Raw genomic sequence first — 25,485 nt, 5'->3', positions numbered from 1 at the left:
TCTCCTCTATTTTCTAGTCACATGTTGACCTTGCACGCTGCGGCAGCAGCGCAGAGGGAAGCAGCGGCGGAGGCACAGTCGGGCCAACGAAACTGCCACGCCCGCAAACGCTCGCTTCCCGATAACGGCAGAAAACGAAACTTCAGGGGGCGGCTAAAATAAGCTGGCGCCAGCACGGCGGCGGGCGCGCACGGAGATGTGCGCACGGAGTCGAAGGTGAGAGAGCTACGAGGGAGTTGAGAGGGAGGGCGAGGGGAGCCACCGAAGCGGCGGAGTTGACGCGACCAAATCCGCTTCCCTGCCGCCCTCCTCCCTCACCTTCGACGGTCTCCGCGCGCACCCGTGTGCCGGCGCCGCCCGCTCGCTCCCTGAAGCTTCGTTTTCTGTCGTTATCGGGAAGCGACCGTTAGCCGGCGTGGGCAGTTTCGTGGCCCGCGCTTGCTATGGGCTTGCGCGCCGCGATATTTCACGACTCGCACCGTTCGTGCATCGTGCTATGGTGCACGAATACTTCAAAAATACGTCCTTTTAATTCGAACAAATTTATCGGGCCCCTTCGAGTTCGAATTATCGAGATTCGACAGTAGTTTTAATTGTGTTTCGATGATACGAATTTCGGCTAATACGAATATTTTTCGTGACCCCGTGAGATTCGTATCATCGAGCTTTTACTGTATTAAACTTAATATACCGCAAAATTCTATGCATGTGCAAAATTTGAGCAGGAATCAGCCAATAGTTTAGCTTCACGTATGGCTGGCCCTCCTCGTGCGAATTTCAGCATGTATGCCTACATTCCAGTATTGAAGTGCTGTGAGTTAACAGTCTTCTGCTTTCTATCGTCTGTCGCACCGTCTGGATTCTACAGACAGCCTCCAACTCAGCCAGCCTATTTTAAAACTAGAGCTGGCAACATCGCACTCACCACCTGCACCTGCCTCGAGCAGCTTGAACGTTCAACCCTCTGGGAAGACCAGCGAGAGCTCTGTACAGACGCACACTTCGACAAGACATCACACATGGCATAATGCCCAGTTCGGGAACTCGTCAGTCATAACAAGCACGTGAAAGGTGCAGACGCACATCATGTGGCATCAAATGCCTGCAGGTACCAGTCGGGCAGTACAGCAAACTCCCCGGGATCCGCGAGATGTGTGCAGACAATCTCACGAGACGAGGGCAGGTACTGGAAGAGGTAAACCACCCTGCGCAAACCAAAAAAAAAAAGCATTCAGATCACGTGCAAAGTAGTCCGTTTTCAGGCACTTCAAACTTGTTCAGTTTTTAAGCGCGAGGATGTATCGTGGGGTGAAACACCACAGGGGAGGCGCTTCAGATTAATTTTGACTGCAGAGATCTGCCTCGCAAAAAAAAAAAAATCGGCAGACTTCGGCAATTCTTCTGGCACGGCAGTGATTTACTGCGGCAGCAACAGACGCTCACAGCTGACACCATCGCCTTAAAACCAACTTCCTTGCTAGCAAAACTTGGCTTGGGCAAGGTGCATCTTGTTTCATTGTAGGTATATTGAACCAGCGTGATGGGATGACGACAAGAAGACAACCCACAACAGCAACAGGACTAGCATTTACTGCCAACTACACTGTATTAGAAAAAGCACCATGCATTTATAGTCACGTCAAAAAAACAAAACAAAAAAACAAGCAACCCTTTGGAGTGACAGGAATGCACACGGGTAGCACTACAGGTGCAGGTGTTTATCCAGAAATAACATCTCTTGTTTTGATAGGCTGAGTGATGCCATACTGACACACTTCTCTTTCTCTTTTGCTATACGGTATGCCTCTACAATTTCTCATTTTTCTTTTGGTTGTTGCATTTTTCAGGAACCTGAAATGGACATGCGTAGTGCATGTCCATTTAGTACAGTGAGTGGCTAAATAGCTATTGTACACAGTTTCTTACATCGTATTTGTGCTGTATCGTTCTGTCATTGAACCATTGCCAAGTGACATTACTATAGATGGCTGGTGTATCTCCCAATAAAGTTTATTTGGTACTCAGTGTTGGTCCTGCAGTTGTTTGCTTGTCCTCGTGCCATCGCACTGCTTCAGTATAAAGTCGCATGATATATGACCTGCAACGCCCTTGCCCATGGTCGAAGGGGCTCCAAGACTGCACAGTGGCTCGGACATACAAAATATTGGTTAAATAAATATACAGTGTAGACTGCTTATAACGTAAGTCGCCGGAGTCGCGAATATCCGCATGTTGTATTTAGAACACAGAGGAACGATGCATCCGATGCCTGAACATGATCTTCTTTATTTTGTGTCCCCGCGCCACCATCCTCATCTTCTTTCCTATACAACATTTTCCCGGTCGATAAAAAAAAAAAAAAAAAACTATCGCTTGTGTAACGCATAGTCCCTGAGCTTCAACGGAGTTCTTTTAACTCGTGCGCTCTTCCGTGGGGGTTGGCCGGTCATTTTATCCTGCAGTGAAGACGGCTGAGTACTTGACTCACTGCTGGCTTGTGCTGCTATTTCTTGCCGTGACGTAGATGGACAGCCACGCGTAGACAATGGCAGTGAACCCTTCATTCTCCTTTATGCTTCCTCTACTTTCTAGTTACGTGTTGACCTTGCACGCTGCGGCTACAGTGCAGAGGGAAGCAGTGGCGCAGTCCCAGGCTGGCCAACGAAACTGCCCACGGCGGCAAACGCCCGCTTCCCTATAACGGCAGAAAACGAAACTTCGGAGCTGGCGCCGGGCTGGCTAGAGCAGCGCCGCCTACACGGCGGGGGGCGCCCACGGTGACAGTCGAAAGTGAGGGAGCTACGAGGGAGGGCGAGGGGAGCCACCGAAGCGGCGAAGTTGCCGAGGCGAAATCCGCTTCTCTGCCGCCCTCACATTCCATGGTCTCTGCGTGCGCCCTTCGCCGTGCCGTGCCGGCGCCGCCCACTCCCTGAAGTTTCGTTTAATGCCGTTATTGTGAAGCGAGCGTTGTCAGTTTCGTGGCCCTCGCTCGCTATGCGCGCCGTGATATTTCACGACTCGCACTCAAGATTATGGTTTCAGCATCACTGGCTGTTCGTTCGCACCACGTGCCCTTCTCCTCCACTTCGTCTCTCTTTCTTCCTCGAGCACTCCTTGAGGCGCCCGTTTGAGGGGAGCATTCGCCGTCTCCGCTGACTTCCGTACTCCCAGGCAGCTGCACTGTAACCGGTATTTCGTTTCCTGCAACTGCACTATAAGCGATACGTGTATACATGGAGTGCTATGGGAAAATTAACGGGAGTCTGAAAAGACCGCACTATATCCGGTCCTGCACTATAACCGGTTACGTTATAAGTGGTCTATACTGTATATGTACTAGTAATTGGAACTGTGCTTACGTCTGCAATTTCTCATTTGTCATGGAGCCTTTTCTACCGTGGGCACCGGTGTTGCAGGTCATATTGCCTGCGACTGTACCTTCAGCTTCCCTGCAATACACACACAGTGTGGTGCTCACCCCCTAAAGTGTATTACTACAGTTAAACCTGGACATTACGAAGTTGACAAATTCCCGAAAAACTTCGTTATAAAGAGTATTTCGTTATATGCAGGTTCGGCATGAAAATTCGAAAAAGAAACTGATCGCTTTGCAGACGATCCCGTACCTGCACTTAAAACCTTCGAGCCACCCATTATTGCCTTTTAAATCATCGCAGCCCAGGATGCAAGCATAATCCCTTGCTTTTTGCTGCAAAACAGCGCCGCTCATGGGTACGTTTCGTGCCCACATGTCCATAAACCATGTGAACGTGTCGACGTCGGCGTATGTTGATGACATCAACTACTCCTTGCCGTCCGTGCCACGCTCCACAGCGCTGCGAATCACATCTTTCGCGTTTAAAATTGTGGACAAAGAACTAGCTGGGATGCCAAATTTAGCAGCTACATCCTTCTTTTTTTGACCTCCAGAAACGGCGTTCAAGATGGCCACATTTTGTCCTCAAGAGTCAATATCTTGCGCTTCTTCGTCGAAGCACTCATCCTTAGAATGTAACACCAGGCACTGGATGCGTGGACGCGTTTCGTTTCGCACAAGCACGAGGCGTCGGAAATGAAGAGCGAGCGACACGATGGTGTCCTAGTAGGGTGCCTCGATGCCCAGCAGCACTGGCATCAAGGCACCCTACATCCTAGTGTCGTATAGTATCACCTGGTGTCAGGTGAAGCGCAGAGACTTGCGCAGTAACCAAAAAGTGGCGTGGCAGCGCATTGAAAAAAAAAAAAAAAACTTTTTTTTTCGGCAACATCAATTGGAAAAGGAGAGTGCCGGCTTGGCGGGCTAGGTCAGCTGCAGCAAGCGGCGGGATCAGGTTTGAATGAAGGGAGGGGGAAAGGTCACGCCTGCGGCGGCAAGATCGCCGGGTCGAGGGATGCAGGCCCGCCTCGCGCACTCTCGCACGCATGCACACGTGCGCTCGATCTCGCCTCTCAGTCGCCATGAATTCAAACGCACCAAGCGTGACGCCGCCGCTTCCCATTCCGTCGCGGCGGAGAAGGTGCTTCCGGTTGCTGCTCTTGCAGAAATTACAAAATTTGGGGCGAAATCTCTAGGTTGTCGGCAGGCAAAATTCGTTATTTCAAGGGGGTCTCCCGCTGCCACTTCGTTACGTAGAGGTCTCAAATACATGTGCTTCTATGGAGTAACGGCGGGGAATAGAAAAAGTTTGTTATATCCAGGAATTCGTTATATGAAGGTTTGTTATAAGCAGGTTTAACTGTACATGCACAAACCCCACCAGTCTGGGCAGCGCCCGATACCTTGAACCCAGCGATAATGTTGCACAACAGCGCAGTGATTTCCCCCCGCAAAGCAAACGTTTCCCCAGGGAGATGAGTTTGAAACCCAGTGGCGGTCGAGAGCAAAAATTTTGTCTAAGTGTTCAGCCAACATTGTGGAACACCACGTGTGTTGAAACCGTTCAACTGTCGAATATCATGCAATCTCTAATTAGTAGCAGGCCTGTGTGCTTTAGAGGTAGACAACTATAGTATATGTATACAGCTGTTGTGTGGTAATTTATCGCTTTTAAGCAATAAATTGATTTATAAATGTAAGCTTATTCTAAACCTTGTAATCCACTTCTATTCCATATAAAGGAAGCTTCCCCATCTTCTGTCTGCCACACATTTTTTTGCATAATGTTGAACAGATTGACTTTTCTAATGAAATATGTATGTACATTAACTACTCACAATGCCACAAGGAATGTGCATGCACATACAGTAGACACTCGTTAATGCGATCCAGTTCCGTACGATTTCCCGGCGCCAATGTTCCCATAGAGAATGCAAGAAATGACCCAATACAGTTGCACTTGTTTATTTACTACCTGTTCACACTTCCTGTCCACGCCTATTCCTATAGATGGCCCGCTATCAATGGTTCCAAATTGATATTTTGTCGCTTTCCAAGTGCTCTCGGACAGCTAGCGCCATTTATTGAGTCACTTAGGCGTGGGCCAGCGGTGCCTTGGAATAGGGGCCCGACCACGCAAACTGCCCCGTTCTAGGGGCAACGAAGTCTTTTGTGCAAATAAAGTTTTGTTCTTCTTCTTCTTCTTCTTAGGAACCAGTTCATCAATTTTCTTTATCCACTGAGCGCGGATTTTTGAAGTGCCTCCGGTGAAGGGACGTGGTCGGCGCATTGAGTGCTCATAGTTTCCAAGATGCCGTTGGGGTTGCGAGCTGCTCATGTATGGATACATCTCATTTATACCGAATCTAATGCATCTGTGGACAAGTTTTTGGACTTTGGAATAAGTACTGAAGCGGACGACAACTTCGGTTTGTCAGACAACTTCAGTTTTGCTTTTTTCGCCGAAGCACTTCAAAGCAGCTGTGCGCTGATACAAAGATATCCTGCGTGTTCGAAAGGTCACAGTTCTTATCTGCAAGGTGTTAACATCTTTTGGTCGGGATCATTTCCCGGTGGCCATGCAGGGAATCGAGTTACGCGTGGAAAGACAGTCGGAAGTAGACCTCAGCATTGGACCAGGGCTAGTGACCAGGGTAACTGTTTTCTTTCATATCTCAATAAATTATTTACATGGAAAGATTATATTTGCTGGAATATTGCACAGGTCCTTGTGTTGAAAATATATACCCTCTAAAATTTTTTTAAAGGTTTTTCTGTGATAAAACACAATGACGTTTTTATATAACTTTTTATTTTTCTACTAAATTCTTGTGTAGATAATTTTTCAAAATTCTTTTTATAAAGAATAAAGATGCTTGGGACTACTACCATCGAAAATAGGATTTCTTCCTCTTCAATTTGATACGATACAGTTAAGTATTAAGCATGCTCTGTGATAGGAAAAAAATTATTTACAAGACTACCCAAAAACTTGCTTTTCCCGCAGATGGGAAAGTGTTAATACGTTCCCAAAGAGCACAATCTTTCTGCACTAACATTCCAACATTGCCAAAGTGGAATCGTCTGAAATATTTTCTGGCTATTACATCCTACGTGAACGAGAAAAGGCGCGAGGCACACGTCATTGAGAGCAAGCGGTAGGTGCCCACCACAGCAGCTTCCCTGCAATACTCTCCCACCCATGTCACGTGAAAATGCAGGCATGCACTCAGTTTCCTTTTTCGGTACCAGCAAATCTCCTCGTGGGTTGTCGCACATTGCACTCACATCGATAGCACACACGTTTTGCTTTAATGAAACTTTAATGGGATCAACAAAACATTTATATCACCCTAAAATTCGTACGAGCCATAATCGTATCACCGAGATTACCGTATTTACTCGAATCTATGCCGACTCCGATTCTAAGCGGACCCCCCAAAAGTTCGAAGTCCGAAAAAAAAAAAAAAAAAACTTACCTCGAATGTAGGCCGAACGAAAAAGCGAGGACAGCATTCGCAAAATGAAACAGCATTTATTAAATTTGAACATGCCGAGCTCATTCTATGTCACCATCGCTGCTAGCCTCGTCGCTATCTTCCTTACTGCTGACATCTTCAAACAGTGCGCTATATTCAGTACCATCCAGCGCATTAGAGATGCTGAATTTTTGGAAGGAGCGCACGTTGCGGCGCACGCAAAAACCATCTCCCGTGGCCCCCTCCAACGACAGACCGATGCCGAAGTTCCGCCCGGTTTGAACGTTTGACGATGCCTCTACGGCTAGCACAACTACCGTATTTACTCGATTCTCACGCTTCCTCGATTGTAACGCGCACCCGTTTTCCGTGAGGAAAAATTTGGAAAAATAGATTTCCTCCCGATGCACTGATGTTGCGATGAATAAAAAAAGTCGCAGTTTCGCCCGAAAGGCGATGCATCGAATGCGGTAGCAAATTAGTAGACCGCTATTAAGAAGCACGGTGTCACGCGCGCTCAAGCAAACATGAACACACCTCGCTCGTTGACCGCGGAAACGAACTGTCAAAACGCTGGAGACGAAGCGCGCCTTCGTGCTAGCATGCCTCTCGCTTCATTCAACGCGGCGAAAACACGGCGCGCGACGGACTTTACCATTCGCAGATTGCTTTCAAGATAGGGCCAAGCCTGATCGTATCGCCGGAGTGGATCGTCGCAGATTACGTCCTGCTTTGGTCCACTGAAACCGTTCCGCATTGCTTTGCTGGCGAAAATCCTCTCCTTCTGTTTGCGCCAGTCCCGCTCGCAAGTTTCGGATTCTCCGCACGCCCGTGATGCGGCCCGATTTCCGTCCGTCTCCGCACAGATGATCACTTTCCTTTTAAATGCGGCATCATGATGAACTCGGTACTTCATGCTGATAGATAGAGCAGACGCTGAGAACGTGAAGACAGACGGTAGACTATTGCCTAAGCACGTGTACTGCAGCACACGGAGGAAGCTTCCGCATGCTACGGTAGCTAGGCACGACGCGCGTGCGAGGCGGCCATTTTGAAATGCCGACGCAGATTTAGGGTCGTGTTGAAAGTGCGCGTTAGATTCGAGTAAATACAGTATTCGTTTAGAAAGCGGCACTATAGTGGCATCGCCCATTTGGTGCCATTACGATAACACCACACCGCGCGCCGATGCTGCACCATACCGATACTACCGATACGACGCAGGTCAAAATGGCGACGTCGCTCGTGTACTTCAGCTGGCTACTGGCGCGGCTAGTAGCGGCTGCGATACTGACTTTTCTAGAAGGCGCTAACTATGCACCATATTTATCAGTTTCAGTTAAAAACTGGCGCGTTTTTTAATATCCTCGAATCTAAGCCGACCCTAGAGTTTCGTATGTGATTATTTGAAAAAAACTATCGGCCTAGATTCGAATAAATACGGTATACTGTAATGCATTTTTACGCTCCATGAGTTTTGATATGTTGTTAATGATCCAAGGTTTTCTTACCTTGGTAGGTTTCGTATATCTCTTTAGTTCACTGATAAGCCACCCGAAGGAACGAATTAGCGACAAGCTTTTCACTACGGTTTGCGGTCCGTTATCACATTGGCCGGTGGCGAACTTTCGTCAAGGCCACAGCTGTCTAGCCCGTTAGGTCTAATCGAAGCTGCGTCGTAGGGTGTGGCAAATAAAGTTACGGTTTCATACTGAATCAACGTGGTCACATGACCCCCGGGAAGTCGACAAACCACCTCGCCGACGACAGCGAGTGCGTGGGATCACCAATTACATGTTTACGGCTGCCATCAAAATATGGTACGGTAGCCCCTCGTTCTGAATGCCTTTCATAGGCCCACAACGATCTCCTTTTGAAGCTTCGAGCAAACTGTCACACGACTAATTTACATGGCGTGCTCGAAAATAGCATGTGACAGCGTGCTGACCCCTGGGGGACTGCAGATGGATGCGGACGCAAAAAAAAAGGGGGGGGGGGAATGTCATGCGAGATTGCGGTGCGTCTCGACGCCGACTGCGGTCGACGCATGCGGTGCCGACGATCGCACAAACCAGTGCCAAGTAATGTGATGTGCACTCTCTGCTTTTGTCTGTCGCGCTGATTGGCCTTAACGAGCTGAAGATAACCCACAGGAACCACCTACCATAAAGCTGGAAAAACCCTCCTGTTTTCTGGTAGAACATAGGAAAGCAATACTTTCTGGGCAATAGAAGATTGCCATAAGCACAGTATGGCCCACTATCAAACTGAAAAACCCAGTGTTATGTAGGACCACTTCGCCATTTCTTCAGCTTCAGAGGGAAAAAAGCACTCGATTCTATTCGACTTAAATTCTGTCGATAAAAATTGTTTTCTAGACCTTCATAAACGAACTGAGTTGTTATCAGAGCTGGCATACTAATTTGGTATTCCCTTTAATAAGACACATTACTATATAATATTATAAATACATCTCGATTCCTAGGAACCTAAGTTACTGGTAGCTAGCTACATTCTTGTTACGTAATGTGAGTAACCTCTGGGCATGTGCTGCACTGTGTTTTATGCACAAAATTTGTCAGCATAAACGTTTGTGTTAAATATTCTGATGTTCAATATTCGATTCGTTGTTTGGCTTTTCTTTCTTTATTCAATTCGATAATCGATTCAAAATCTGCTCTTCGGTATTCACAAGCCCACAGTATATAGTATTCTGTAGCTATGGGACACTCACTGCATGTAGGCCTTTCTGCTTGGTTAGGATTTTCTTGCTTACGCGCATGAGTATTCCTAGATGGTCACCAATACTTGTAATACAACACTGGCACTGACAAAGGCAGAGTCAATATTTTGTAATAAATATATCAAGCAAGGAAGCCCCCTTCCAGTGTAATCCATGTAGGGTGTGAAATCGTTAGCAGGGAAGAAGTTTGGGCGTGTTGGTGGGTCATTGTATTGGTCATTGGCGTGTTGCTGGGTCAAAGGCATTGCAGTGCCTTTCCCAGTGAGTATATATATGCTTACTAACTGCAATAAAGCAATTGTTGAAAGTTAGTGCTCGTCCCGTGTTCCTCCTCGTCCTTGTGTCGTTTTAGCGCTATGAATCCCAGTTAAGATTACTGTGAAATCGTATTACAGTTAAACCTGCTTATAACGAACTTCCATATAATGAACTCCTGGATATAACGAAGTTTTTCTATTCCCCGCCGTTACTCCATAGAAGCACATGTATTTGAGACCTCTACGTAACAAAGTGGCAGCGGGAGACCCGCTCGAAATAACGAATTTTCCCCGCCGACAACCTAGAGATTTTGCCCCAAATTTTGTCATTTTTGCGCGAGCAGCAACCGGAAGCACCTTCTCCGCCGCGACGAAATGCGAAGCGGCGGCGGCGCGCTTGGCGCGCTCGAATTCACTGCGACTGTAAGGCAAGAGCGAGCGCACATGTGCATGCGTGCGTGCGCGAGGCGGGCCTGCATCCTTCGACCCGGCGATCTTGCCGCCGCGGGCGTGACCTTTCCCCCGCCCTTCATTCAAACCTGATCTCACCGCTTGCTGCAGCTGACCTAGCTTGCCAAGCCAGCGCTCTCCTTTTCCAGTCTACCAATTTAGTTAAACAGCGAATGTTTACAAGTTTATACGGCCGATAAAACTACTATACCTTACTTTGTATAGCTGTCTGCTAATTTGCTGTCGCAATCGATGCTTTGCCTTTCGGGCGAAACTGGAACGTTTTTTTTTTGTTCATCGCCACTTTAGTGTATTGGGAGTAAATCTTGAGTGGTAGTTGTATTTCTGTATGAAAGCATGACGTGCGCGGTATTGTAAAGGATTTTTCTCCTTCTCTTTTGGTCACGGAAAACGGGTGCGCGTTACAATCGAGGGCACGTTAGAATCGAGTAAATACGGTAAATGTTTCTTTTTCGAATTTTCATGCCGAACCTACATATAACGAAACCCTCTTTATAACGAAGTTTTTCCGGAATTTGTCAATTTCGTTATATCCAGGTTTAACTGTATAATAATCATTTGCTGAAACAACAGATGTTATTTCTTCTTTATTTGTATATCAGCAAGCATATTAACATTAATGTCCCCGTCAAGAACAATGTCCATTTTTTGGTCTGACATATAGCAAAACATTTGTTCAAGGATTTCTATAAATCGCTGAAAATAACCAAAAGGAGGAGGCCTGTATAATACGCAGGAGAACGTTCTGTTGCTATGCAAAGTCAAGGTATCATAGTCAGCAGTTACAGTGCTCAAAGAATCCACTGTATCACAAAGAATGTCTTGTTTCATTAAAAGCAATGACCTACCTCCTCGTCTGTCCTCGCAATTCCGGAAATGGGCAAAACATCTGTGATGCTCCATCATACCAAGTCTTTCTAAGCATTACTGCTGTAAATGTTATTCCAAATGTCTCTAACAACATTGCCATTTCATCTTCCTTATTTACAACAGACTGCACATTCTGGTGGAAAAATAATAGTGCCGATTTTTGACTATTTCCAAAATGCTTAACTTCACATTGTCTTATCTTTTTCTATTCCACATGTCTATCATCGCTATTCTGTTTTACCATTACTGCCAGCAGCTGCCATATGCAGCATCAGGTCAGGGTCAGGGTGCTTTTTTTTTTTTTCCATACAGATTTTAAAGATTTAAGGTGGAGCATATAGCCCAATTCGGCCTGTTCTGGTGGATTAACTGAAAAGGTGGACATTATTTGCAGTGCAAATCGCAGCACCTGTGAAGGTTCTAGTCTTAGGCTGCTGCTAAGCAGTCACTGCTTCACTGCACTTCTCAACTTCAGCATGTATCCTAAAGTGAATAATTAAAAAGTTCCTTAAGAATATTTATTTTTTTTCACTAACCAAAGACTGCAATTTCGTTTGGAGATCACCTCTGCCTCTTCCAGAAATCCACCTGACGCAGCTGAAAAGCGCCGTCTGTCACAGGTAATTTAAAATCAAATTTCCTTGAGCCTAAAACAGAAATCGCTGTATAATGGTGATGTTTTTATTTTCTAATTTCGAAAAATGCCTCGCAGTCATGCTTAGAGATATGGTGTTTACTAGAAATTGGCCGCCATTAGAAGTGGGCAGGTACACTGGCTGTCCACCTCTGGTGTGTGTATTGAGCACAGCCTAGCTGCAAGTAAAGAATCGCTAGAAGCAGAAGGAAACCAAACTGACTCTGGGTCGTCCTGTGTGGCGTGCTTCTTGATGAAGGACAGCAGCTGGTTGCAGAAGTTCATGCACACTGCACCAGACCAGACGCCCTGCATCAAATGGAGGAATAAAAAAAAGGTTACTCGATTTACTTGATTCCAATGCACACTTTCTTTCCAGCAAAATTCGATTAAATTTGACATGCAAATTGGAGTTGAGTATAATGCAACCCCCAATCTCAAATCGGAGATGAGATAGCATGCCCTGGACAGTTGGCAGAGAGAAAGCCTGGTCCACTGTGGCTCCAATGCAGTAATCTTTTTTTTTCCCACGTGAGAACAAATTGCCATTGCTCTCTGTTACCATGAAAAGCTGGTGATGGACTACTCAATCATATGGCATTTTGCATTTTTGAAGTATGAAAATCGAGGTACATGTTACAAAAGAGTGACATTATAATTGAACTAACATGGTACAGTGTAGACCGCTTATAACGTAAGTCCCTGGAGTCGCGAATATCCGCACTATAAGCGGTACCGCACTATAACCAAAGCAACGATTTTCAAGGCCCGCACATATGCAAAACATGTGCACCGAGCCGCCACGCATATGCGACAGTCGAGGAATGCGGCTAGAATGTTTGCATTCAATTTACAGTCGAATCTCGTTAATTCAAACCAAATCACGGACTGGCATTGCTCCGGCACCGCCATAGAGTAAAAGCTTAGAAGAGACCCCTTAATGTCGCTCGCGAACAACACACAAAAAAAAAGAACGAAAAAAAAAAAACGCCGCGGAAATTTCACCCTCTCTTAAATGGCAAGGTCGCCGATTCTGCGTTGCACCGGAACATGCGTGTACCTGCCGACGTCTCAGCCACGCTACCGTAGCCACACGTAGAAAATGGCAGTGAACCCTTCTTTCTCCTTTATGCTTCCTCTACTTTCTAGTCACGTGTTGACCTTGCACGCTGCGGCTACGGCCCAGAGGGAAGCAGCGGCGCTGTCCCAGGCCGGCCAACGAAACTGCCGACGCCGGCAAACGCCCGCTTCCCTATAACGGCAGAAAACGAAACTTCGGGGAGCTGGCGCCGGGCTCCCCGAAGTTTCGTTTACTGCCATTATCGGGAGCTACGAGGGAGGGCGAGGGGAGCCACCGAAGCGGCAGAGTTGCCGAGGGGGAAATCCGCGTCCCTGCCGCCCACCTCCCTCACATTCCACTGTCTTCCTGTGCGCCCTTCAACGTGCCGTGCCGGTGCCACCCGCTCCCTGAAGTTTTGTTTACTGCCGTTATCGTGAAGCGAGCGTTGGCCAACGGCAGTTTCGTGGCCCTCGCTCGCTATGCGCGTCGTGATTTTTCACGACTCGCACTCAAGATTCTGGTTTCAGCCTCACTGGTTGTTGGTTCGCACCATGTGCCCTTCTCCTCCACTTCGTCTCTCTTTCTTCCTCGAGCACTCCTTGGGACGCCCGTTTGAGGGGAACGTTCGCCGTCTCCGCTGACTTCCGTACTCCCAGGCAGCCGCACTGTAACCAGTATTTCGTTTCCCGCAACTGCACTATAAGCGATACGTGTATACATGGAGTGCTATGGGAAAATTAACAGGAGTCTGAAAAGACCGCACTATATCCGGTCCTGCACCGGATATAGTGCACCGGTTATAACGTAACCGGTTATATATATAACCGGTTATAAGTGGTCTATACTGTATTTATAAAAGGGGCCATTCCAGGCAGATGTAGTATATTAAGGTGGAAGCTTTACATGGCTCATGGGTCTAAAAATCTGATGTCCGGCATTATGACACCAAAATGCGTGGTGCCACCATGTGTTAGTGCCACCAACAAAGGTCATGGGTTCAAGTGCCTTAATTAAGAGAGTTAATTAAGGCACTTGAATCTACGGCCTTTGGAGGGAGAAAAGAAGTAATAGGAAGTAACAATGCATTTGAATGAGAACGTCAAGTAATTTAATGAATGTCTCGTGAGAGCGCAGGCTTTTGCCTTCATCCTCTTTAGCATATGCTAAAGCGACTGCCAACTTTTTTTCAAAGCCAGAAGGAATAGTTCTCAAGGCAACTGCCAAATGCTTTAAGAAAAGAGAGGGAAAACAGAAATTCAATAGAACACTTTAATACAGGGTAATCATTGTTAAGTCTTACGGAACTTTTAAAATCGCCTGTGACAGATAGAATAATTCCTGTCCTTGAGCTGGATTATTCGAAGAGGCAGACATTACTAACATGAGAAATTGAAACACAGATTCAAATAATTACCATTCACTAAGTAATTAAATTTATGGTACATATTGGAATTTACGAATTGTAAATTCCAATAATTGTAAAAATTCCGCAAAACTTAAATATGATCACCCTGTAACGTAGTGATATAATCTCGACCGGGTGAGGTGGGTCGTCACCGCAGGAATCAGGAGACGACGATGAAGGCGGGCATCGTGATGATGAAAAATAGAAAAGATTGTATTCACTTCATTGGTACATGGTTTTGACTCTATCCGAGTCTCGAGCGGTTCTGATTAACACGGGGGCCAGGACGGCCTTAAATCCCCTCGTGGTGGCCGGCGTTTCCTTCGTGGAAGTCCTCTCTCCGCTGGTCAAGTTGACGACCTCCTCGCCCTCGGGTCCTCCTTCTTGGTAGCTCGCCGTTTTCGTCTGCTCCGTAGAGGTGAGAGCTCTCTCGGGGCTGAAGGGGATTATCTCGTCACGGGAAAAGCGCTGGGGCTTGCTTCCCACATTTCACAGGTGCAGTTCCAAGCCGATCAAAACAGCCCATCCACCGCCACAGGAGGTCTCGAAGGGGTTGCAGCATCCAAGCACCTCGAAGAGACCATAGACCCCGTGCCTCTGCTTTGTTTCGCCGTTCGTTCCAAGGCCGGCCAGGTGACACCCTCTGGAAATAGACCACGCCAAGCCCAAGGCACAACAAACAGAGAGCACCCAACTAACCATGAGAACTGCCAGGTTCACACATTCTTCACGCAAAACCTTATCAGAATTAAACCTGCAGCCCTCGTTCGAGCTTCCCGAAAATTAACAAAAGGAAAAAACCAGACTTAAGTGCATATTTCAATTAACCTAATACCTAACGTTTTTGTTTCTCCTGCCCGGGAAAGCCAGATTTATTGAGAGACTGAGAGTGCATTGAAAATGATCAGACGGATAAATGCTGCGCAGTGAGTTAGTTACTCGTTGGGTCAATAGTATCTGCCAGTACCAGCGCTTCTAAGGCAAAATGTACTGCACTCTGATGACCGCTTGAACTCCTAATTAAGCTGATTCATAAAGTGGCATTTAAATCGAGAAAACCAAAAGCCATACTCTATCTGCAATGGTAGCTGATAAACGCACCTACCCTGTAAGCATTGAATTACCCAAAATGGTTTGTTTCTACAAACCTCTAATGTCAATGCCTATCTACAAAAACAGCGCGTTTACGAGCCACCACCGTTGCAAAACCTGCTTCACAGTTTTATTCGCGTAACTAGCTCGCATAACAATCATCACAACGAATCACCGAGATTAACGCGGAACCTTTGAAATTAAAAGAAATAAGGTCTTAATAACTAACAAATGAAAAGAAAATGCAACGTGCTCTATTTACAAATTTACAAACGGGAACCTTATGGAGGCGCCCAATTCGACAATTACTACCTCCTAATGTGCACTCGACTAGGTCGCAATCTGAAAGTCATTGGGCCTCGCCATGGGCAATAAAGGGTGCCAGACACACACTGCCCCCTCCCGTCACCTGTCAATTCGTGTGGCCGCAGCTTTCTTTTGCGTCTCAGGGAGGGAGGCCGTAAACGCGAGGAGAATCGCCACTCTTCCTTTGCTCTCCCTCTCGCGGCGCATTCCCCCTCATTGACTGTTTGACTGGCCCTGTGCTTGCGCGCGTACCTCATCCAGGTTGCCCCTTTCAGCCGCATTCCTACTCGCGGAGACGCGCCCTGTTCTGTTGTCAGCCGCCTTTGGCGACGTCTCCGTTTTCTCAACCACCATAACGAGCCCTTTGACGTTCTGCATGATGGCCCGTTCCCTTTGCTTACGGGCTGTGGTGTGGCGTCTTCCTCGAATTTGCGTTGTGCTAAATAATTTGCTCGTTTGCGCCGTCTGAAATTTTTTCTCCCCGCCAGGCGGTCACTGAATGTGCCTCTGCTATCCCCGAGTGTCATGTTCCTGCTCTGCTTGGCCGCCATGTCAGTCTCCTCTCCTTTGGGCGGTTCAGGACTGTCGTTCAAATGCGGAAATACAAGGGAGCTTTTCAGCGCCTCCTTGACCTTTTTAGGGCTGCTGAAACAAGCCTTGTCTCCACAAGGAACGGCCTCCGGAAGAGCCACTGTTTCCACTTTCGTGGCGCAATCGTTCTCTTCTACCGCGATTTCCTGAGCCGTGTTACGCGGGAGAGCTTGGACCGTAGGGTCGCCAAAACTCAGGCCCTTTTTCTTTAGCAGCATCTCCGAGCGATTTGAAAATAAGTAGGGGTATTGCTTGGACAGATTTTGTGATACTGCGGCTTCAGTCAGCAATATTCCGAATGGCCCCTCGATCTTTACGCTAGCTATGGGCAGACAAACACTATCCTCCTCAACTACCTGCCGGATCCACGCATGTTCCCCGGTAAAATCCTCAGGGTGCACATACGCAGGGTGGACGATGTCCATTGTCGCAGCCGAGTCCCTAAGTACCCTGCATGGCGTTCCGTTCACTGCGAGGTCGCGAATGTAGGCTTCTAAGAGCTCCAAGTTGCCGTCGTCATTTACGAAAGAAAAAACAATTCTAGGCTTTCTACAGCCGATCGCAAGGTGTCCAGGCTCCTGGCAACGGAAACAGACGACCGGTTTTCTAGCCTCAAACGCCTTTTTTGTTTTTCTTTCGTCTTTCATTGTGTTTTCATTCTCTCCGGAATTATCGGTAGGCGCGTCATTGGTCCCACCTCCAGCTTTCTCGTTGTGAAAGGGGCGCTTGTTTTCTTCTTTGCGGAATTTAGTGAAGGGCCTGACGCGTGTTTTCTCGGATTCGCGACGTGCGGCGAATTCATCTGCTAGCACTGCAGCCCGTTCCAAGCCCTTTTCGCCCGACCTATCTTGAATCCAAAGGCGCATCTCTTCGCTCAAGGACCCATAGAACTGCTCCTTGCAGATTAGCTCCACAACCTTGTCGTGACAACCGAACGCGTCTTCCCTTTTCAGCCACTCAATTAAATTGGCTTTCAATTTATAAGCGAAATCTTGATAAGACTCGCCCGGTGTCCTAGCTGCCTCGCGAAAGCGGCGGCGGAAAGCCTCCGCTGAGAGCCGATATTTTCTTAGCAGCGCAGCTTTTACTTTCTGATAGTCCTCTGACTCGTCCTTCGTTAGCCTTGCAATTATTTCGGTTGCTTCGCCAGGAATAACGGTCAGAATCTGTTGCGGCCAACTCTCTAGTGCCAACCCGTTTTTCTCGCAGGTTCGTTCAAAAATAACGAGAAACAATCCCATGTCATCGTTAACCTTGTACGACGGCATGAGATCCCTTATCTTCACTCCTGCTTCACCTGAACGTCTTTCATCAATTGAGAGGTTATTTGCTGATTGCCTGGCCAGATCCCGCTGCACGTCTAGTTCTTTTAGCTTTAGTTCGTGAGCTCTCTGTTCCTCACGTTCCTTTCTTTCTGCAGCTTCCTTTTGATCAGCTCTCTGCCTTTCTCGTTCTCTTTCTTCTGCAGCGTTTTGCTCAGCTTTCTCAGCTCTTTGCCTTTCCCTCTCCTCTGCAGCGTTTTGTTCAGCTTTCTCAGCTTTTTGCCTTTCCCTCTCCTCTGCAGCGTTTTGCTCAGCTTTCTGAGCTCGTTTCTCTATCTCTTCCCATGCTTCTGAAATTTCGTCCTCAAGAGCCCCGCACTTCTCAATCGCCTCAATAAGCTGTGGCTTTCTCTGACTTTTCCCGACCTCAATTCCCAGCTCTTCACAAAGTAATAACAACTCTGGCTTTCTCCGTTTGCTCAAATCCATGGTCAATCCCGAACGAGGACTTTCTTACTCTGCTGTGACGTGAGGAAGCTTTCAACAGGAGCCTGCACGTACAGAAACTTATTCGCCGTTTTAGAAAACACACAAGCTAAAACCTGGCAAATTCTCAAAGAAAGTCAAGCGCTCACCATTCTGCTGAAGCCAGGACGAAGGGTGGAGTATCCCATTGCTGCCAACCAGCTGATATTATCTCGACCGGGTGAGGTGGGTCGTCACCGCAGGAATCAGGAGACGACGATGAAGGCGGGCATCGTGATGATGAAAAATAGAAAAGATTGTATTCACTTCATTGGTACATGGTTTTGACTCTATCCGAGTCTCGAGCGGTTCTGATTAACACGGGGGCCAGGACGGCCTTAAATCCCCTCGTGGTGGCCGGCGTTTCCTTCGTGGAAGTCCTCTCTCCGCTGGTCAAGTTGACGACCTCCTCGCCCTCGGGTCCTCCTTCTTGGTAGCTCGCCGTTTTCGTCTGCTCCGTAGAGGTGAGAGCTCTCTCGGGGCTGAAGGGGATTATCTCGTCACGGGAAAAGCGCTGGGGCTTGCTTCCCACATTGGAGAGATACAGATTCCAGGCATAACCTGCCGATGACTCCTTCGGGGAACTTGTGGAAGTGTCAGACCTCTGTCGGGCGGTCAAGTTGGCGACCTCCTCTCCCTCGGGTCTTCCTTCTTGGTAGCTCGCTGTTTTCGTCTGCTCCGTAGAGGTCAGACGCTCTCTCGGGGATGAAAGAGGATTATCTTGTCAGGGGAAAGGCGCTCGAGCTTGATTCCCACATTTCACAGGTGCAGTTCCAAGCCGATCATAACAGTAGTGACACTGGACATGCCACATTTTCCAGGCTATAAGTCGCAGTTTCTTTCCCAAAAATTTTCGTTTATGCGTTTTATATGCATAAAACCATCTCCGCTGACACGATCAATATCAATGTTTTTTTTTTTTTCCTGAGCACACCACGCTACTTAGAAAATGCCAGTGACTTGCCTACGCGTCTCATAAAAATGATTGAGAGGCCGACGACGGTGACCCAGTGATGCTGCCGGCTGAAGTAGCTGAACTTTATGACTGCATCGGTGGACAAGGCCTTTCGATGGCTTCGAGTGACATGCAATAAATGTTGGTTTTCTGCGCCAAAGAAGAGTATTAGTCGAAGCTTCTTCTACTAGAACTTGCGGCTGTTAAAAATGTTGTTTATGAAAATTTATTGCCCTGAAGTGGGTAATACGGCAATTTGCGATGAATGTACAAGGGTGCAAAACTGTGTTTCATCATGCTGACCAAGTTAAGATAGCTGCGTCACATAGTACTTATATACTAATTTTTTTCTTTCAAACTCGTAAAAAGGGGGCGTTGCAAGTTATACAAAGGTGAGACTTCTAGTACAAAATATGAGATAGTTAGGCTACTTCGATATTTAAATAAAAGTGATAGTCCCGATTGACACAACTCCTGCGATCTTTATGGCGAAACACTTGGAAGTAGTGAACAGCTAAAATGTAAAGTCCATTACACTAAACATCAGGTGGCCCTGGTGCCAGTATATCTAGATGAACTTACCTTCCAAGAGCAACCACAGGGCACACCAGAGTTGCAGCATTAGCAACCAGTGCAGCTAAATATATAGGCAACGGTTTTGTAGCAAAACCTCTGCTTGCCTGCCATTGCTATCTGAGCTTGCCATGTGTGCTGTTGCACTCTCTATGAAACCAAACTACCACTGATTGCAAGAGATTAGCAAGGGCTGTGTATGTAAAATTGCTGAATCTGCACAAATGCACTTTCTTTGGCTCTTACCTGGGTTTCAGTGTTTGTCATTGATTCCTTGGTGGATATATTTCTGGACATACCTATTTTCCGAACTAGAAGTTATACCTTTGTACAGTAGAACCCCACTGTTACGTTCCCGGGTGCTGCGTTTCCCCGGCTGTTACGTCGTTTTCGGCCAGTCCCGGCACAGCTCCCATAGAACCCAATGCATTGGTAACCCCGCTGTTACGTCGCAACTGTGGGATCGTTCCCGCATCATACGTTGCGAACTGCCACCCCATGCCGGCCCAAGCGGCGATTTTCACTTTTCATGTCGCTTGGCTTGGTTGCTTGACGATGGCATTGGCCGCCCAAAGTGCCGGGGGCAACGCTTACGACGCATTGTCGGTTTCCACCAGCAAAAGCATGGCCCTTGAGATCCGTATTTGCTATGTGAAGATGGTGTCTATGACGCGTTGCGGCGCTAAAATTGGTTTTGGCTCATAGATGTTCCGTATAAAGTCCGAGGGCGATAACGCTGTCGCCGTGCACCGTATGCTGTATGTGCGTGTGAAAGCGTGCGAGGGGAGCCGACGACTACGTCTAATGGCATATTCGAATGGTCGTTTCAGAGCGCTCTGGCCGTGCTGCGAAACTGGTGAAAAACAACTTTAAAGCTGTATTAGAACAGTAACCGGGTATAGAAGTGATGATCCTGCTTCGTTATCATTGGAACAACCCGTTTATGCAAACGGTAACGCTTAGTAACTGTTTTAGATGACCTATGTATCGCTACCAGAGCGCCCTAACATGACCACCCGAATATGCCATAAATCTCATGCGTGAAAGAAAGAAAAGCAGGGAGGAAGTGCGCCTTCTTCCGTTGCGCTTGAGGCACCTGCGAGGGAGCGAGGCGGAAGGGACAGCGACCAGCGTTGTGCTCTGGCATCAACTGCGTACTACGCGGCGGCGCACGGTTGCGCGGGCCGTATCTTGAAAGCGATCTGCGTTGGGGGCAGAGTCTACGCAGAGTAGGTGCGTCGGCGGCTCGTAGCTTTGTGCATGCTGTGTGTTCTCGGCGCTCAGTTTGTTTTGAAGCGATAGACAACAGCACGAAGGTCACTTCGCTCGCTTCTACAGCGGCGCTTAAATTCCTCATGCCAACGTTTGACAACGCGTGTCCGCACTCATCGAGTATGATGTGTTCATGTTTGCCTGTGGGCGCTGACACCATGCTTGTTAATATAGTTAATAAGCGAATGTTTACAAGTTTATACGGACGATAAACTACTATTCTTACTTTGTATAGCTGTCTACTAATTTGCTATTGCAATCGATACTTTGGCTGTCGGGTGAAACTACGACATTTTTTTCATACGTAAGAATTAAAATAATATTGTGTGCAGTTCAACGCTACTCCCAATTCTCAATTTTTCCGGTTTCCCGGCTCTTGCGTTTACCGGCTCTTACGTTTCTTTTTACAGACCCATCAAAAACGTATCAGCGGGGTTCTACTGTATAAGTTGCACTCCCCACCTTTCGCGAGTTTGGAAGAAAAAAAAATTCTATATAAGTCGTGACAGTGTATCAGACACACCTGACAGTGTATCAGACACACCGTGACAGTGTATCAGACACACCGTTTATAATGAACTCAATAGCTCCGCAGAAAGTGGTCGTTATATCAGTAGTCCGTTATATATAGACTCGCCCTTAAAGGGGTCCTGAACCACCCCTCGGCTTGGTGAAATAACACAGTCCACGGGTAGCATAGGCTGCTGTGAACATCTCAGCCAAGTTTTGTTGTCGTACACAGTGCGTGGAGCTCGCAAGCGCAGCGCGAAGTCACCTTTCTCTCAAACGCTCTCGTTTCTAAAGACGCCATGATCCTCACTCTCCTCTGTGCGCTTTATTTTGTAATAATGCACATTCCCATACGCAGCTGCTATTGGTCGCTGCAGTCAGCTACACCGCGGCTGCCGTGGGGTGCCGCCACGAGTCCACTGGCTAAGCGCACTGAGGCTACCTGAGGACAACAATTTTTGGCTTACGTTTAGCGCGTCGTATGCACCAAAATCGAAAGTCCAAAAGTAAATTTGAACTGTGTGCCATGATGACATTTCAAAGGCGGAGCGTTGTGGCCACACCCCACCTCACCGTAGCCTTCGCTGTGCAAGGCATGGAAGGAGGGCGGGGAGCACAGTGGAGGCCGTGTTTGATTGCCAATAACTCCGCTTCTGCTGATTGCATTGAAGTACTTTTTGCAATAGTATTTCTGAAATAGCAAATTTTCATTTCAAATGTCTTTCTCCACTTTTATAAAAAGTGGTTCAGGGCCTTTTTAAAAAGACTCGAAATTACCTGCACTGAAGCTGGCATCAGCAGTTTACAATTCGGCAGCACTTTGGTCCGAAAACCAGGTTATCAATGTCATTTTTGTTCCCGGTGCGTTCGCGCACCTAGCTGCAAACTTCCGTTAGAAACTTCCATCTAAAGAACGAAATGCGGCGTTGTGTAGCTCTTTCAAAACAGCGCCCGGTTCCAATCACCTGCCATTTTGAAGCTGCAAGTGCAGCCGCCATTTCTTATTCGAGAGATTGTGATATATTCTACTACCAGCGGGACATCACTGCATTCTGCACACGAGAGCGAAGCGTTCTAGCTGGCCGGAAGCGCAAACTGCTGCGGCATGCCACCATTCTGCGAAGGTCTCGGCATTACGGCTGCGTGTCTGCCACACAAGAGCCGAAAAACCAGACGTTCGAAAGGTAAAACATCACAGCGAACCATTATAAGCAATCGGCAATGCGTAAGGGAAGCACCGCCGCACCGTGATCTCCTGATAACGGCGTAGTAACGGACGATCCTTTGCAACATTGCGTGGCGGCAACGCGTGGTGCAGCGTTTTCGCCGACTCGGGCCGCGTCGAAGGAGCGCTTGAGCGGCCGCTGTTCCCATGGTGGAAAGACATAGATGCTTGTTCCAAATCGATGAAACAGGCGTAATGCACATGGTGCACAGTAAAATGCTCAGTAGAGCACATGGTGCCGCACGGAACTCTGCGTGAAAACGAGTACGACGCTGTCGTGGTATCCGTTATCGAGCCGGCGCGCGCACCAGCACACGCTTTGCGCAATTCTGTTAATGCTGTACGCGGCACGTCTCCGGTCTGGAGGCGTGCTTTAAAAACGCGTGGCTACGCATATGGGCTCCGAGATTTGCGCACGCTGACTGAAAAGAACCAGCCGCCGCGCGCAAATCTCGGAGGCCATGCTACGCGTGACCTTCCTCGCGGCTTTCGGAATTTGCGCGAGGCGGTCACTCGCTCATCTCGAAGGCCGTATCATCGCAGCAGTTAGACCGGATCGTGGCGCGCGCTGCCGTGCGCCCAGTTTGGTCATGCTTCCGTGCTTTGGCACTTCACGTGTGCTTTCTTTTTGCCGTGGCTGGGTTCGAAGCGTTTGTTGTAGTAGTACGGCAACTTAAAAAACGTTCTCGTTATATCTGGCAGCAGTTTCTATATGGAGGGTCGGAAAATCGTAAATGCACTAAAATGTGGTCGTTATAACAATGGATCGTTATATCTGGGATCGTTATAAGTTGGTTCGACTGCATTTTGACTTTTCGACTTGGTTGGCATGATGAAACATGATTATGTACGCTTGTACACTCATTGCAAGATGCCGCTGTAATTACCCATTTCAGGGCACAAAATTTCCGTGAACTATTGCAAGCTGCAAATTACAGAAGAAAAAATTTTAACCAACTCTTAAGCACAGACAACTAACATTTATCGCATTTCCTTTGAAGCCATCGAACGAAGCCAGGAAGCCAATGTAGTGGCACACGGTATTGCTGCTGCAGAGAAGCATTACGTTTAGACACATTATAGACACAGAGATGCAGCAACAAACTTGGTGACAAGTAACGCTGTTGCTGACACGAAACGCAATGTTTTCATATCACATTGACTTTTTCAGCAACTTTGCTGTTACTGATTTCGCCCGCTTCAGGAACTTGTCCGTACAAAGTTGCCCTAAGGAAGTACCCCTCTTGCATCCTTTCACTATCAGACGACCTCCAACGGAATGTTGTAGAACCAATGAGCGAAACCTTCGCAAAGTGCGAACATCATATACTCCTTGTAAAACTTGACGAAACATTCGTAAAGGCATAAAACGAGCTGAAATTCATAAACTTATTAGAAAATTCAGGAGAACTGGCAAGTGTTGAATGATGCTGTAGTGATTAGAGATGGGTCGCTCAGGAGCGAGCCGGATCTTGTGAGTGGCTCTTTTTAAAGAGCGAGTGAGCGGTCGTTCAGTATAAATGAGCGGCAGTTCTTTTGGAGAAAGGGAGCCGGTTCTCTCGCGTTAAGAGAGCCGTGGCGATGCGTTCCGTCAAGAGCTGGGTCTCCTGCTGAGTGCGACTTCCGCGCCATCTATTAGCGGTACGAGAAAGCAACTGCCCTCCCGCCCTTCCTCGCAAGAGTCGTGTTTACTCCCTCGCCTTCGGCTGAAGAACGAAAGAACCGCCGCTCACTTACTGAACCACCGCTCCCTCGCTCTTCAAAAGAGCGGCTCAAAAGATCCGGCTCGCTCCTGAGCGCTCAGGAGCGAGCCGCTCTTTTCGCCTTGGCTCCCTCACTCTTCAAAAGACCCGGCTCGCTCCTGAGCGATCAGGAGCGGGACGCTCTTTTGAAGACCGAGGGAGCCGTGGTTCAGTAAGTGAGCGGCGGTTCTTTCGGAGTGAGGAAGCCGGTTCTCTCTCCTTGAATGAGCCGTGCCGAACCATTCAAAGCTGGGTCTTCTGCTGGGTTTCGACGTTTTTCGATTTCTGACCGACGAATGGTGGCCAGTGTGGGCCGACTCGCGCTACTGGTACTTGCTCGCACTGTGTGGTGTGCGCAGCAGTCCCCTTGGTTTTTTTGTGCGTCTTATGTGTGGCACTCGATGCCACCGAGGGGAGAAGTAAAGAAGTCTTAATTGGCAAAGGATGGTACCGTTCGTTGCCTGCTGCGGTTCGAACGATGTCGCACGACTCTCACCGATCGCGCATCGTGCGCTGATCTAATAACACTTCGAAGATGGTCTTCCATGTCTTTAAAGGGCCCCTAAAACACCGCAGATATTTTTTGAACATTTCAAGTAAACGTGCATCGAGTTCAGAATGCCGTCAAGATCAACGATGCCAAACGCAGCAGCGCTACGCGCTGCAGGAGCACCGCAGAAATAAACACCAAAAAAAAAACAAAAAAAACAATGGCATTCTCCTCGCCTCGCCTTTCCGGTATCCCCAGCGGTCGTCACGATGTCAGCAGGGGGAATCTGGTGATGTCAACTGCGGAAACGATGTCCATTGGCTGAACAAGAACCTACGACTTCCGGTTAGTCTTCTAGCAGGTACGCGCGCTTTCTGCTCTTCCTCGTCGTGTTGCTCATTTCTGCGCCCTTGTGAATCGGTAATTACAGCCCGCAATGCAAGTGCCAAATCGCTCGCGTTCCAACACAATCGTGCTTAGCGGTCTGATTAGCTGCGCGAACAGAGTGCAACAGTGTTGGCCTTTCCAGACGTGCGCGCAACACAGGGTCTATAGCGGTACGCTTCGCATAACACGGGCCGGCACCGCAGCAACAGCGGGTAGTCGAGAAGCGCTGAGTCCACGTTACCGGCATGGTAACTCATCGA

General features: G+C 47.9%; 1 protein-coding gene across 1 annotated transcript in view; it reads right to left on the bottom strand.

Moving 5' to 3' along the window:
- Positions 1-620: 620 nt before the first annotated feature.
- Positions 621-25,485, bottom strand: part of LOC119462541 (decapping and exoribonuclease protein) — a 39,419-nt gene continuing 14,554 nt past the window's right edge. Inside the window, exons 5-6 of the mRNA XM_037723883.2 lie at positions 12,054-12,139; positions 621-1,205 (exon numbers count right to left, since the gene is read on the bottom strand). Coding sequence (XP_037579811.1) covers positions 1,085-1,205; positions 12,054-12,139 — 207 coding nt within the window. The 3' untranslated portion in view covers positions 621-1,084. The remainder of the gene's footprint in view (positions 1,206-12,053; positions 12,140-25,485) is intronic.

The sequence above is a fragment of the Dermacentor silvarum genome, chromosome 8 (assembly GCF_013339745.2).
Source record: "Dermacentor silvarum isolate Dsil-2018 chromosome 8, BIME_Dsil_1.4, whole genome shotgun sequence".
NCBI lineage: Eukaryota > Metazoa > Arthropoda > Arachnida > Ixodida > Ixodidae > Dermacentor > Dermacentor silvarum.
This window is presented reverse-complemented; position numbering and strand designations above follow the sequence as displayed.